We start from the raw sequence: 16,128 nt of genomic DNA, 5'->3' as shown, positions 1-16,128 counted from the left end.
AGAACACCTGGACGCCCTGGACTTCCACGCCCGACATCTAGATACAAGAAACTACGGAGCAGAACACCTGGACGCCCTGGACTTCCACGCCCGACATCTAGATACAAGAAACTACGGAGCAGAACACCTGGACGCCCTGGACTTCCACGCCCGACATCTAGATACAAGAAACTACGGAGCAGAACACCTGGACGCCCTGGACTTCCACGCCCGACATCTAGATACAAGAAACTACGGAGCAGAACACCTGGACACCCTGGACTTCCCCGCCCGACACCTATATACAGGAAACTACGGAGCGGAACACTTGGACACCCTGGACTTCCACATCCGACACCTAGTTGCAGAAAACTACGGAGAGGAGCATCTGGAAATCCCATATCTCTAAAAATTGTCATCTAAAATACGAGGAACTATGTTAAAGCACACACATACACACATACGTATACGCATACACACGCGCTCCACATGAAAGCCTTAATAATTCTATACTATTGTGAAAGTAGCCTTATGTCAACTGGAAATTCGGTGTGAACGGTAGCTTCAGGTACAAAGTGTATTTGATTTTGTTGTGTATTCGTAAATTACCAACACCATCCAGAGTACAAATAGGTAAAGAAGGCAAAGCAGTCGGCGCCATCTGTCGTGTAAAAAATGCGATGGATGTGCGAAGACGATCGACGACGACGACGACGACGACGACGACGACGACGACGACGACGACGACGACGACGACGACGACGACGACGACGACGACGACGACGACGACGACGACGACGACGACGACGCAACTGAAATAAAATCATCTCGCTCGCCATTTCAATACGCCCTGATCTCGTACACTAATCGTATTAAACTTGGTGGCAATCGCTTCAGAACCTTCAATTCCTATAGTGAATGTATCAATAACTTTTCCTCATATATAGCGGTTCATAAGATATTTCGTTCCAAACACAGGTATAAGGAGTTGACTCGAGTAAAGAGTCTCGGCGCGCTGCGCCTTGTACAGCCGGTTGCCTGTACTTGGCGCGAGACTCGACCGAGTCTCTTGAAATGACTGGTGCATGTTTCTATGAAGAAATTCTGTGATGAAATGACATTGGGGTAGCTATAACAATTATTGATGGGTACTGCAATGTTTTATCGACACAGAAATATGATTTCGGGATAATCATGAGACCGATGCAGTACATATAGCGGCCCGTACGTCGATTATGCGCAGTATTTATTTAAGACACGGGCGCAGCGTTGCGGGCCACCGCGGAATACAATGCATTTTTCCGAGATTTTTACGAGCTCTTACTTTGTAAGTGCACGAGGCACGAACAGTCTTTTTTTGTCATTTTTTAAGAGTGAATAATGACTAGAAGCCTCAAAAAGCATTTTTTCTTATACACCAGTCATTCTGACTGGTTTTTGTAAAAATAGGTATATTTAAATAGCTGGTAAATCTAGTGTTAAGTACCGTATAGAGTTCGTTGGTGTATAACTGGGTCCCATTCCTAAAATATGTTACTCGTGTATTCTCAAAAGCACTAGATACGAGAAAAACTAGTAATTGATAGTTTAAAAATTAATTTGTTGAGAATTCACTTTACAACCTTATTTCTTCCGATCTATGTTATTGACGTATAATACCACGAGGTAACGATGACAATTTATATGATAAAACTTAAATGTACAGGATAAAAACAAAAACCTGAACATTTTATTTTCATACTAGAAGAAATATTAACTGGTAAAGTACACAAAATGTAATTACAGAAACTAAAGTTACTGAAATTTTAAATGTGATCCAAAGTCTCATCCTGATACGAATTAGGTTTAAAAAGTTGATATTTACTACTCAAGAGTTGTAACAACAAAAGAAATATATAGTATATGTATTTTTTTTTTTTTTTATTATATATATGTATATATATTATATATATTTGCGGTTACCTAAAATATCAGTATACAAAATAAGCTTTGTAATTTATACCAAGATAGTCAGCATCAGCCTCAGACTATAGTAATTTACTGAATTTCTCAACAGAAATGAATCGGCACCATTATGCTGTCTTCATTCGAAATTGCCGCTTGATTCTTCTTCTACGAAGAGATTTTTCGGAAGGTGATCCAAATATTTTTCGACCGGCGGAATGGCGATGGAAGTTGGCTCAGGTGTGCGACGATCGTTGGCACCACTATGCTGTTCAGGTTGACTTTCCCAAGGTAACCCTTTATGTTGATGGTGAAGAATGGCGAACGGATGAGAAGAATCCGGAAGTTATAGACGATTGGCCACTTCACCCTGCAAAAGGAGTCAATACTACTTTAACAGTTGGAGCCTGCTGGCAAGGTAATATTATTATTATAATACAATATGGCCAATGTCATTTACAGATTCAGACAATTTTCCCTAGATCGTAATTGATAAACAGATGGTCTTTCAACACGGTCATAATTAATACTGAAGTAGTAATTACAATATTTAAAAATTTTGATTATCATTATATCATCGTCGATCATATATGTGAACCAAAAAGGGGTCGTTACATCTTTTTCCTATCTAACATATGCCAGAAAAAAAAAATTAATTTCAATAATTGACAAATGTAGTAATACATTTTGTTTGAATTTCATTGTATTACATTAATAATAATATAGTATAGTGGGATAAATCAGTGTAGGCGGATTATACGTCAACTACTAAAAGGAATATGAATTATGGAAAATAATCGAACTTAAACCGTTTCTGGGATATTATTCAATTTTACCTAATATCTTTTTTATAACTTATAAGAGAACAACCATAACAACGCAGATTGTTCCTCAGAATCATCTGAAGTTAATAAATTTCGTTTTATTATATGTGTTGCTGATTCGCATGGCAAAACCATCAATATTCCAACGTATTGAATTGAAAACAATGGATCATTTTAAACGTATTTATTAATACCTTAAAATAGGTGATATAAACGGTCATTGTTTTATATCTGTCAACAGGTTCTGACAATAAAACAAAGCATCACTTTCGCGGCTACTTAGCAGGTCTCTCAGTGTTGATAGGGCGAAATGAAAAACCCGAAGTACTCTCCTGTCTTCGTCGCTGCCAAGAAGGTCTCCATGTTCCATCGATGGATCTCCTCCAGCCAGGAACGCAGTTACTGACCAACTCAGAATTATCTGAAGTACGAATTGACGGAGATAACCGAACAAATGTGGAAATGCTTCTTCGCAGAGTTGGTTATTCCAATTCCCGTCGATTCCCAACACCGGGTAGAAGAAACTTTAGACTAGATACGACTATTATTTGCGAAGGCAAAGAAGCACGTCCATTAGCCGTACCTGCAATCCAATCGTACATCACCGTCCTGCCGCCACCTCGGCCAGGAATTGCTGTTAATGGAACCGGATACGTAGCTCGAGAATACGTAGACTTTCGTTTAGGTGTAAGGGTATTCCCAGATGCAAAAGTAACAGCAGGTTCTGCAGCAAGATTGGATGCTTGTGCTGTCAGTGTTTTCCCTAGTTTAAATCCAGATCATGAGAGTTTGGGATTATCGGGTGATGCCTTATTACGATTACATTCAGTTACTGCTCGAATTGATCGTGATGGTGTAGTGCTTTCCGGTGCTGATACACCATACAATTATCAGCAACTTATTCGTTTAATTACCTACACAAATCGCAAGCCCGCTTACTATCTGGATAGAGTTTTCAAACTCACTTGCTCTGAATTAAGCGGTCGTTTTGCTAGTAACGAGTACATACAGACATTGGCTGTGATTCATCCAAAAGAAAAGAGCAGCCCTCCTTCTACACCTTCAGAACCACCAATCGCCCGTATTCTTGAGCCGGCACCTGGTCACGTCCAGCTTTCACCACACCACGCTCAACTTCCCGAAGAATATGCGACCACTGCACTTCGTGACAACTCTCGAGTTTCAAGTGGAAGTCATGCTGTTACTATTGTAGCCGCTACTTGCGTAGGATTTTTACTCCTTATGGCTGTGCTTGGCGCCGCTAGAATTCGTGGAGCAGCTAAACGACGTAGATCAGCTGGTGATGAATTGGCTGCTGAGACTGAAATGGCTTGGGATGATTCGGCTTTGGCCATTACTGTCAACCCTATGGATAGGCTTGCTGACCAACAGGACCCCCACAGGTTAGTTTTTATATTAAGGCTGCTATTCAATCAGTTCTAGTAGAGAGATCTAATTCAATTACAATATGATGATTTTCGAAGTGAGAAAAGCTTTTGCACCACTAGTTTCTTACAATTGTTATTTTATACTGAATTGTTCGTCATGGCACATTCCTCACGCAGGATGGTAACTAAGGTTTAGACATTATAGAGTTTTCCATTTGAACAATAAAAGAGGGAGTAGTTTCTTAGTAGTCAATTTACGTCAATTGTCAGTAGGACGCATCAACACCATTTTCTTTAAATTAGCCTTATAGTGTACTTACATGGATTTATTGTTTATTTTATAAGAAATTACGGATGGGCAATATCTTCGTAAAGTTGTAGAAGATAGAATCGTATGACGATCTTTAGTTCCCTCAATTTGGATATCATCGCGTCCCATCTGAGTGCTATATTTTTAGTTATCATAGCTGACGAAATACGAAATACTTTAATACTCTAACTCGCGAATAAGCGTGCGATTTTCGGCATAAATAGTGGCTCGGGGTGATTTTATATCTGGTTCCTTATTCGTTTTTATAAATAATATACTGCATTTAATTGATTACCTTATAGGAGGGAAATGTAGAGACACGTAACTATTTATAATTATTTAATACACATGTTATATTATGAAGCCATTCTTTGTGAGCTCAGGGGTTTACTGTTGCTCAGAATGGAGAAACAACATCATAGAGATAGCATTTCCATTCCAGAATAGAATTGACGAATTTAAAAATGTAGCAACTAATTAGTAAGTAAAGAGTAATCTAATATTCAGGCCTTATTGTATCGTTTATCTATTTTTTATATCTGGCTGTGGTAACTTGAATTGTACTGTGGCACAGACACTACTTCCGGTTAAACGGTTCATGCAACAAAATTGAGAACAGAGCAACTAAAGAGCACTAAATTATTATGCTCATTTTAAATGATTGTACAGAAATGGCTGTGTCAACCTTATACACGTATAGCTTTTCTTTACTTAGTTCTCCGTAGCTTTTTATTAATACTATACAGCAATCAAATTTAGTTTCTAGCAATTAAATTGTATGTACATTTATAGCCGTCCTACATTAATACATACATTAATTTTCCGTTTAAGTTTTGCCATTTTCGCCTTAGATTACGCATGGAAAGGCTGACTTTTTTCTCACCTGGCGCGCCCCGTCGCTTATATTCATCATCGATGTGGCATTATTTTTAAGAATCCCTTGGACCGTATTAAAATTTTAGAAAGTTTTTAATACCAATTACACCTATATGTGGATTGTGGAATTAAGAAATATATTTAAACTTACTTCACGATGCAGCAGATAAAAAAATATCGTGCGTCTGTATATTAACCAATTTTGTTTGTTGCAGTAACGGACAGAGAGATGAAGATGTGGATGATTCCGGAAGTTCGGACTCTGATGATGGTTCATTTAGAGATGACGAGTTAGACAGCACTGACTGCGAAAATGACTGTGAACTCGTTACAGGGCACCATCGCCATAGCTCGCCCCGTGATTTGGAGTGGGACCATCGTGACGTTTAAATCCCTTACTTCTAAGATTTCTTGTCGCAGGTTCGCTTTGGTTTTATACTACCATTATATATACATTACTCTCTCGCTTCTCGGTTCTTTTGACCGTATGACTAACCGACGCTTGTCCTTCGCAATTCTTTCAAGTATATTTTACGTTGGCCTCGACGGTACCTGCGCAGCAATCTCTTAGCACCGTAAGAATAGCTCTATCCTATTATAGTAATGTAGCAGCTAAACAAAGCACGAAGTTAAAGTAATTTTGATCAGCATTTTCTTGATACAGGGTGTCTTAAAAGTCCTTACACGTTATACTCCAGGACATATTAAGTCATAACTTGTATATATTTATTTCAAGCACAAATAAGTTCTTCTTTACATCGCTTGTATTCGATTATGTTATCGTTTTCTTCGTAATTGTGGTCGATTGATATTTTATTACATTTTGATTAAAAATATTATGAACAAAAACAATATACATATTTCATAGATACATTTTTGACATATATAATATTTAAATACTTTTTTTTTTGTGACGTTCTATTTTTCACGTGACTTTATTTTACCATTTATTTAATGAATATAATAATTTCAAAACTGAATGTATACCGTGCAAAGTATTTTTATTACATTCATTCGTTTACTTTTTTATATTCTAATCAATTGAACTAGGTTATATGTTTAACACACTTTCCTAAAGTAACATATGATTAAAGCAAATTATGAACATATTAATTTGAATGTAATGCTTAATAACTTTTACATTTTATTTTTACTGTATTTGTATTTGCTTATTTTAATTCCGTTTAGAATCATTATAAAGCAATGAACTAGTGTAAAGAATACCGTTACTTTTTAGCACCACACAGTTTATATTTAAATAAATGGATCGAAATGTTAACTACATTTATTAATCAAAATTTTAATTATAAAATAGTTAATAAAAAAACTTGATGAAGAACTTAGCGATTTCTATTACAGTGAATTAATCCAATCTTTGCGTAAGTTAAGTAGACCGATCAAACTAAATATTTTGAAAATAAGGACTCTTCTGACACTCTGTACAATGAATTTAACGGTGTACTTTTAATGTACACAGCGAACCGATCTTCGCAAAGCACGGACATCTACTACTCACTGATAGGTACTATGAGACAATTTATTTTTCCAACGTGCATATCATATCGTTTTATAAAGCGGGAATGGATTTTCTTTTATCAGTCTCTCACTTCCTCCTATTTCAAATCTGGTTTTGTTCTTCCTTTATTTTTGCCATAAACAATCTTACACATTATATATTACATACTCTCGGCATCTTTCCTTTTCATAAATCCTTCCAAGTAAAGTAAGTAGCGGCATCATTGTAGCATATTAAGAGGACATTAAAAATAATATAATGTCTCAACTAACGCGAAGCTGTATGTTATATTTAATATGTCATAATGATATCTTTACTTAGTTCATTACCAAGGCATTAATCTTCCTTTCTTTTTTCATGAAATATATCTACGCACCTAATGTCCCTCTATCTTATGCTACTTAATAAAGTTCAGTGGATTTGAAAAAAAAGTTATACAACCATGAAGAAGACGGCGTTGCGGCTACGAACTAGATTAGGTGAATGCACCAGCGTCAATTGCCCGATCCCGAAGTGTTAAATGATTTTAAGTGTCCAGTTACATTAGTAGCGATACAAGTATTCTGCGAAAAATTTGTGGTAATATTAAAATACGAACGGCTAACTGTACTTAAGTGTCTTGTTATCTCCTTAAATAATGAAGTTTAATATCCTAATCAATACGTTATGGGTGAAAACTCATTTGTATGCATTTAATACTTAAAATATTTATTGTTCTTTTGCCATTTATCTTTGTACATTGTGCGTAGGTTTCATGAAAAAAAAAAAAACAAATAGAACATTATCGTAATCTTTATGCTTTCATATAATTACTTTTGATATATCATTATCATTTTCGAGTTGCAAATGTTGTAGGCTGATTTATCCAGTTGATTCAAACTGTTCAGTAATCATATTTTACTTCAATCATTTAATTATCTTTTTTGAAAGCATAAAGTACGTAGTATTGTTACATATTATACATATGCTTACTATGCATAAATTACACTTTGATAAAAAAAATAAAAGGCTAAAAAATGTACCACTGAGAAAACTTTTATGTTTCAATCAAGCCCGGTACGTATTTTTCTATAGAACGCGATTCTTCTAGTACATACTACAGTATATTGTAATAAAATTGTAACTTTTATGAAAAATGCAGTCCCTGCTTGTGATATTATTACAGTAGTAAGTAACACTAAATCGCTATTCTTTAATTAAAAACATGCACTCTATATATAAATATCACAAATTTATTATGTATAAACGAATTCTTTGGTCTAATTCTAGAACAATTTTATTTATTGCTAATCAGTGATGATGTTTTTAATACGTTGCCGGTAATTTAACGACGAATGCTAGAAGTAATGAAAATAGGAATTCTAATATACAATTGGCAGTTTTTTATGTATGAACCGCCAATTGTTCCATTAATTTCTCTTAACAAAATTCAATGATCTTGCTTATATTGTACGAATTAGTATTGATATTACTCACCATTGAGTTTCTATTGTAAGAAAATCCTGGTCGTCTAATTTTAAAATCTTCGCTTCGGGATCGGTCAGTTTCAATCTTGTACTTAAACTAGAAAGAAACTACAATAAAACAAATTTAATATATTCGAACATGTGCGAATAAACAGAGATATACACATTCGGGTACAGTATGAAACAACGGGGGTGATGAGCGCGGCAGTTTTTTAATCTGAAATGCATATATCATAATTAAATATTAAAATAGAAAAAAAATTGTTTGGAGTTTTCAATTTTGCAGATTACTTTTTTTTTCTAAAACTTTTGAAGATATTACATTAGGACTTTGATTATTTGGAAAGCAATATATTTTCGTACATTGATATAATATAATTTATTAGAAGTTTTATTTTATTTACTTATTTCATAAGCTATATAATCAGACTATATTGTTTCGTTTTAACAAATATCAACTTGTAGTTAATTGAAGCATATCTTTCGCACACAAGTTCGGTCATTTTAGAAAAATAAATATCAAGCTCTTCACAATCTATATAATTCATCAATTAATAGAATAAAACGGTCATTAATATTGGTTGTATGTTTGAAGATTTTCAAAATGATATCATTGATTTTGAGAATGCACCAAAGATATGGATTATTGGTCGTTACTTATTTCACTACATCGCTGAATTGTAAGGGCATGAACGATTCGTGTAGATTAATTATTTATTGTTTTATCTCGCTATTTTGACTCGAAAACGAAATGTATACTTGTATATAAATGATTAACGCATTTAGAATAGCACCGACAACAGAGTTCATCACAGAAATGTGATATTTCCAGTGAATAACTATAAAATCATCTAACTTCGATAAATATGTTATATCCGTTACAAAAATGATTTTCATTGTATTTCAACACTATCTTTTGTTATTAAAAATTATGTCTTCGTGAATCTTGAGTCTTGAAAGAAGAGAATGAATCATTACTCTCATTGTCACATCCTGTACATACAGAGTGATTTGCAAACCTCGTTTTACGAAACATTCCCATCAGTTGTTCACCTTTAAAAATTTATATTACAAAGCATGATAGATCTTGACGAATGAAATATTTATGTGAGCGATTCCATCAGACTTCAACCACCACCCGTCTTTTATTTGCTGTGCTACGTGGATTCGGTCGTTTTTATTTCAAATACAGATATCTCGGAGTCGGTGCATCGTATCGTAAAAACGAAAGTTTTGGTTTTTAGTATCTACAATAAAAAAATTTTTTTTAATTTTTTGAGTAATCTAAACTTGTTTCAAGAAAAGAAATACACGAAATTTTGTTTCCTGACCAAAGCCCCATCGATATCGGTGTTACGGAATTTTTTTAATATTCTGTAGACCGAATATGATCTTTGTGCAAAATTACAAATCGGGACATCCTGCCGTTTTTTAGTCACAGATTTTTTTAATTTATAAGAACTAATTTTTGGTTTTTCTGATTAAATTATCTCTCTGCATTTTTCAGGGTTGAGACTGTCTTTAGGGTTATAAACTTAAAGCTCGCATTACTTTTTTTTTAATTTATTAGAATTTATTTATTTTTGTTTAAGATTTTTAACAAAAATTAGTGTTCTTATAAATTAAAAAAAAATGATGACTAAAAGTGGCCGGATGTCCCAATTTGTAATTTTGCACAAAATTCACATTCTGTTTACAGAATATTAAAAAAATTCCGTAACACCGATATCGATGGAACTTAGGTCAGGAAAAAAACATTTTGTGTATTTGTTTTTTTTTTAAACTGGTTTAGATTACTCAAAATTTTTTTTCCTTTTTTTTTATTGTAGATACTAAAAAAACACAAAACTTCCATTTTTTAAATAATTTTTTAATACGATGCACCGTCTCCGGGATATCTGTGTTCAAAATAAAAACGACCGAATCCACGTAGTACAGGAAATAAAATACGGGTGGCTGAAGTCTGATGGAATTGCTCACCTATATTTTTTTTATATTAACAATAGTGTTTCTTCGTATTAAATAATTGTTTAACATGTGTCGCTGATCTTGTAGACAGAATATAAAATACTATGACTATCTTCCCTCTTAAAATCATAGTTATGAACAAAACTTTGAACATCTCCAAAATTCTTAAAAGTTATTTCATTGATTTTTTTAATCACTCTGTATACACAACATACATATACACTACATACACATAGTCGATCAACGATAAGAATGTAAGATGTAGCGGACTTTTACACTGAAAGTTAAAAGCAAATTGCTCCTCTTCGAATCCTCTAAACATATTTTTATTGTGGATGAGCGGCAATACGAGAGAGCAGATGTAATACCGTACGTGCTTTTAGGCAATCAATTATCGGAGATGAAGAGGTACTAATATAACTTTGTAATGACACTACATATTGCTTTTACATGCTTCGGATATATTATCTTAACGTTACTAACGGCAATTATTTATAATTCGTTAACAGCTATTGAATATAATGGTATGGTATGGTAATGGTTAAAGGTATAATTAATCTTTTTGCTTCAATGCTGTATCAAAAATAATAAACAGTTCGGAAATGGAATAAATATTGAAGAATATTGACTTTTTTTCTGTGTAACACAAAATATTAGAATGGCTACTCTAAGTTTAAACTAAAGTAAATATGCCTAATCTGTAAGAATCAATTTCCTTCCGGAAAATTATTCGAGGAATATGTGCAAACTTCATATAAGTAAACTTACAGATGACGCAATGGGATTTGATGAATATACTTCTTGTCAAGTAATCGTTTACAATTAAAATGACTTTAGCGTTTGTGAAAGTAATAAAATATACATATATGTATACATTGATTTTGAAAAAGTTGAGGAGCAATAATAAATTTGTATGCAGAGACGTCAACAGAAGAATGCGAAAGTAATATATAAGTAGTATCGCTTTTCGTATGGTATTACAGGTGCTTATTGTGTGATTCATAGAAACCCAGGCGAGTTTTTTTTCTTGGTACACAGAATGCACGTATCTCCTCATTCGCAAAATGAAGCTAGAAAAAAATCTGGAAAAAAAATCTTTCGAAGAAGGGACAATGAATTTGTAATGTACTATTATATTGTGTAGGCAGCTAATATATGATATATATAAATATATATTATAATTATATAAATATGTACCCAGTCATCCAACGGTTTACTCTATACCACTTACTCGCACAAGTAACAAAGAGTAAAGTACCAATAAACTATCTTCATAATTACCGACAATTTATGAAAACTGATGGATCGTACATAATTCGATCGGTAATTGAAGTAATTAGCCGAGTAAAAAAAGGATTCCCTCCCACGTCGCAAATTGTGTGTTAACTAATAAGATTAAATAACGTTCTAGTACTATTAAGGAATTAATTATTATTACCGATTACGAATAAATTGGTGAACAAATCGCATGGAGATACGTTTTCGGACTGGTCCGAAGTGCTAACGATTGTGCATGGAAAATTTGTGGGATAATTTATGAAGTAATATTTATGGTTAAAAATACACATACACAACACGCGCGCGCCTGCGTTTATGCACACGCACACTCATACGCGCCTACACTAAAGCAGATCATACACACCTTAGGATCATGTATTGTCTGGCGACGTATTATTATATACATATATATCATACATATATGTAATAAATATTATAATGTGAACTGTATTTGTTTAATAAAGATGTACATTCGGACTAGGACTCTAATTATTTATATTTGACGGCGCGTCGGGTTAACGGCGTTGAGGCCGTGTTATCATTCTTTTGTATTTTCTTTAGTAGATACACACCATTCCTGGCCGTCACAACAAACCTCCACCACTGCCCCTATGAGTCATAGAGTACATCGCGTTGGGTCCCCCCGCGCTGCACTATGGCGCCACCTCCTCGTCAATGTGTCCGGGTCTTCAAACGTCGCCCCAGGTAATCCTCCTGCCCCCTCCCCCATGTGTGGCCCCCATCATGCGGTCCTAAGGCCCGAAACCCTGCAGCGTCGCTGCATGTCCCCAAGGGCCTATCACGGTCGGTAATTATGCAGTGACCCCCGATCGGTAACTTTTTTAATTACCCTAAGGAGGTAACATGATAAAGTAGAACACAGTTGTTTTTTGTAAGTAATACCTTATAATATAGAGGTATCGTATGCATTGCCGTTTATTTTTCGATACTTTTAACTATCGATGGGTGGATATTCAACCCCTAATATTTTACTCGGGATGAACCCTCCACATACAACGTAGCTGTTGCTGGAATGCCTGGTACCCCTCTTTTGCTCAATCTAGCGAACGATGCGCAAATACGGCTGGCGTGGGGGTACCACTGTCTTGACCAACCCTATGAAATCCCGGCCTGCGTAAACCCCTACTACATGTATGTACCTTTTATTTGCAACTATAAAAAAATGTATGGTCATGGTGGGGAAAAAGATGGTGACCCGTGAACCATCTTCGCAGCATCTTGTCAATACAGTGACGACAAGTAATAGAAGCAAGGTAAATTAAAGAAAAAAGAGTAAGTGAAAGTGGAAAAGTGAAGTTTAAAAAAAAAGTGGTATGTATAACTGCGTTAAGCTGAATCTGGTACCCTCTTTTTATCTGATTAAAAAGAACTATATCCGGTATCTTTTACTTTTTATTTATAGAGAAGTAATCGAACTGATTGACGAGCACACCTGTTTTTGCAGGACATTAAAAAAAAAGAAAGTGGTAGGTATAGCAGCTTTAAGCTAGTACCCGTTTTTTTTTTATTTGATTAAAAAAGTATTGCCTTTCTATCGCCTCTCGCACTTATTTGTAGACATTGACCAGTAGCAGCAGCAGCAGTAGCAGCACCGCAGCTAACGGCGTAATACAGACGGGCCCTGCTATTGGAGCGGTAGGTGTTATAATTTTAAGACCATACGTTTCTTTAAAATTTTTTTATTTAAAACATTATGACACTTTTAATACACCCCATCGCCCAGGCCGGACAACTTGTTTTTCGAGGCCCTACATAACGGCCTCTGTCTACACGGATATACAGGGTGTTCCGAAACTACCTGACCCGGTGGGTATGGCGGTGTTCAGGAGGCTTCACTGATTACGAAAATGACCTTCTATTTGTCCGGAAGCTCTTAGTTTTTAAATGGGAGCAGGTCAAAGTTGACCAATCAGAACGAGGCGTCGGAAAATCAGAAATGTAGGCACCTACGAACTCTGAGTTTTCTTCCCTCGCTTTTGTTTCTCGGTGGCTTCGGGCAGGATGACGTCAGCCGAAGACGTGCCTATTGGAAACAAGAAACAAGCCACCGAGAAACAAAAGCGAGGGAAGAAAACTCAGAGTTCGTAGGTGCCTACATTTCTGATTTTCCGACGCCTCGTTCTGATTGGTCAACTTTGACCTGCTCCCATTTAAAAACTAAGAGCTTCCGGACAAAAAGAAGGTCATTTTCGTGATCAGTGAAGCCTCCCGAACAAAGCCATACCCACCGGGTCAGGTAGTTTCGGAACACCCTGTATATACGCACACAGGGATGAGGAACTATGCATTGAGTGCGTGCTCGCACTACCCGCGCATGATCAGGCTGCATACACGCCCCATAGCATCCATTACTTACTGCGGGATACCATGATGGTATTTAATGTGGGGCGTCGTACAACTTGTGCGCGGAGCGTGTTTCGCGAGCACGCACCTGGTGGATGCCCTGGCTGTGTGCTGTTTTACGCGGGGCACAGGGACTCCCTGGTACGCTACGGCTACGGGGAGGTTGTACTGACGTGAAAAAAAAAACTAGACATATACGTTTTTTTACTTACATACTAACACTACATTTATTAGTATTATTATACGTTTTTTACTTACATACTTATTATTATATTATTGCTTAGAACCTATTATTAAACTTACTGGCTGTTCATATATTAATATAATAGTATTGGTGTAATAATAATATATTAGTGAATAAAATTAAAATAATGTATAATAATAATAATAATAGGTTATAAATTAAAATAGTAATAATGATAATAACAATACGATATAAGCAATAATAAGTATATACAGCGTGTTCGTTATGAAACGCACTGTAGTAACATCATTGCATTCCTTGTCAAATTCTAAAAAATACGTGTATTTTCATTTCTCATTTCATATACCAAAATTTTGAGATAATCAAGGTTGAAGTTGCAGTAATGCGACCAATCAGAACGCGTTTAAACGGAACGTAGATGACGTCGCGAGCCAGCCCACAAGGCCTGCTTACACAAGGCCGATAACATTAAGAGTATCGTCTCTTGTATCTTACTCAATTACATGCAGATAAACAGGGACACTACGACGATACTCTTAGTGTTATTGGCCTAGTGTAAGCAGGTCTTGCGAGCTGGCTCGCGACGTCATCTACGCTCCGTTTAAACGCGTTCTGATTGGTCGCATTACTGCAACTTCAACCTTGATTATCTCAAAATTTTGGTATATGAAATGAGAAATGAAAATACACGTATTTTTTAGAATTTGACAAGGAATGCAATGATGTTACTACAGTGCGTTTCATAACGAACACGCTGTATATACTTATTATTGCTTATATCGTATTGTTATTATCATTATTACTATTTTAATTTATAACCTATTATTATTATTATTATACATTATTTTAATTTTATTCACTAATATATTATTATTACACCAATACTATTATATTAATATATGTAAGAAAAACATCCTTAGTACTATTGAATTTAGCGCTCGATTTTAGTCGATAAGTCAGATCTCCTAGGGTACTTGGCGTGAGTACGGCGATGTAAGCCACGAGGTGCGAATGTGAAACCAGCCAGTTAGTCATGAGGCTTACTCGTGAAAGTTAGTCTAAAAACAAAGCTGTGATTAATAACATTGAACGTTGTTTCTTTGTTATTACAGGTAGGATTACGAACTAGTATAAATTGTTATATTATATTTTGTTTAAAATAAAAAATCTTTGTTATTACAGAGAAACAATTCTACTTGTTATTCACGAACAACTTATAAAAATAGATAGTTCATTATATATATACAGCTTATAATAAAAAAATTTGCAACATTATATCTTTAATTTATATAATTAAATGCACAGACCGCTCACCTTTTCATGAAACAGGTCTTAACTCGTGTAGCCTGATTTACACCGTGAATATTGTACCCTACCACCACCACCACCACCGTAGATCTTATTATCTTCCGCATACCGGCAATCCGCCAAACGTTTCTTACGCACGAAAGCGTCGTAATACTCTCTGACGACTCTATCGTTTTTTTCCCAAATCACCATTAAACACATTCTGGAACGCATGCATCTCGAAGCCGCAGGAGATTTAGTGTAAAAACATCATGCAGAATTGGCCGCACACCGTCGACGTCTCGCTCTAAAGCTGCTGAGTATTTCATTGGAAGGATCGACAGTTACGTCGGAGTCTCGATGCACGGTGATGATTCAGCGGTGGTAATTCGTAGCTGTCAAAGTAGTAGCCGTCTCCGTCAGCATCCACGTACATGGCAACCCAATGCGCTCCTGGCTTCGTATGATCGTCCGCGTTGGTGACATTGGTAGCGGGCTTCGACCAGTTTCGAGGTATTCTATCGGGTGCGTACTCACCCGTCGTATGAGCCGATATACCGCGAAGACCGAGGTAAAGGTCTAGCGTGTTCATATATGCGGTCCGTTATTCCGAAACCAAAATTCAAGGCGTAAGGCGTTGTTCAGAACACAGGTAAACGATCCTCGGGTTTCCTAGGCGTGAACGATGCACTCGTAATGGTCACGATTCGGTGGGAAGTCCTC

At 35.8% G+C, this 16,128-nt stretch overlaps 1 protein-coding gene across 1 annotated transcript; it reads left to right on the top strand.

Moving 5' to 3' along the window:
* The first annotated feature begins 2,016 nt into the window (after positions 1-2,016).
* On the top strand, positions 2,017-12,032 carry LOC107267599 (calsyntenin-1). Its single transcript, XM_015739526.2, has 3 exons — positions 2,017-2,341; positions 2,989-4,150; positions 5,537-12,032. The coding sequence occupies exons 1-3, from the start codon at positions 2,038-2,040 to the stop codon at positions 5,709-5,711; spliced, it is 1,641 nt and encodes a 546-aa protein (XP_015595012.1). The 5' UTR covers positions 2,017-2,037; the 3' UTR covers positions 5,712-12,032.
* The last annotated feature ends 4,096 nt before the right edge of the window (positions 12,033-16,128 follow it).

Source organism: Cephus cinctus, unplaced genomic scaffold (assembly GCF_000341935.2).
Source record: "Cephus cinctus unplaced genomic scaffold, Ccin1 Ccin1_scaffold0416, whole genome shotgun sequence".
Lineage (NCBI taxonomy): Eukaryota > Metazoa > Arthropoda > Insecta > Hymenoptera > Cephidae > Cephus > Cephus cinctus.
The sequence above is the reverse complement of the archived record's forward strand: the minus strand, read 5'-3'. Positions and strand labels throughout refer to the sequence as shown.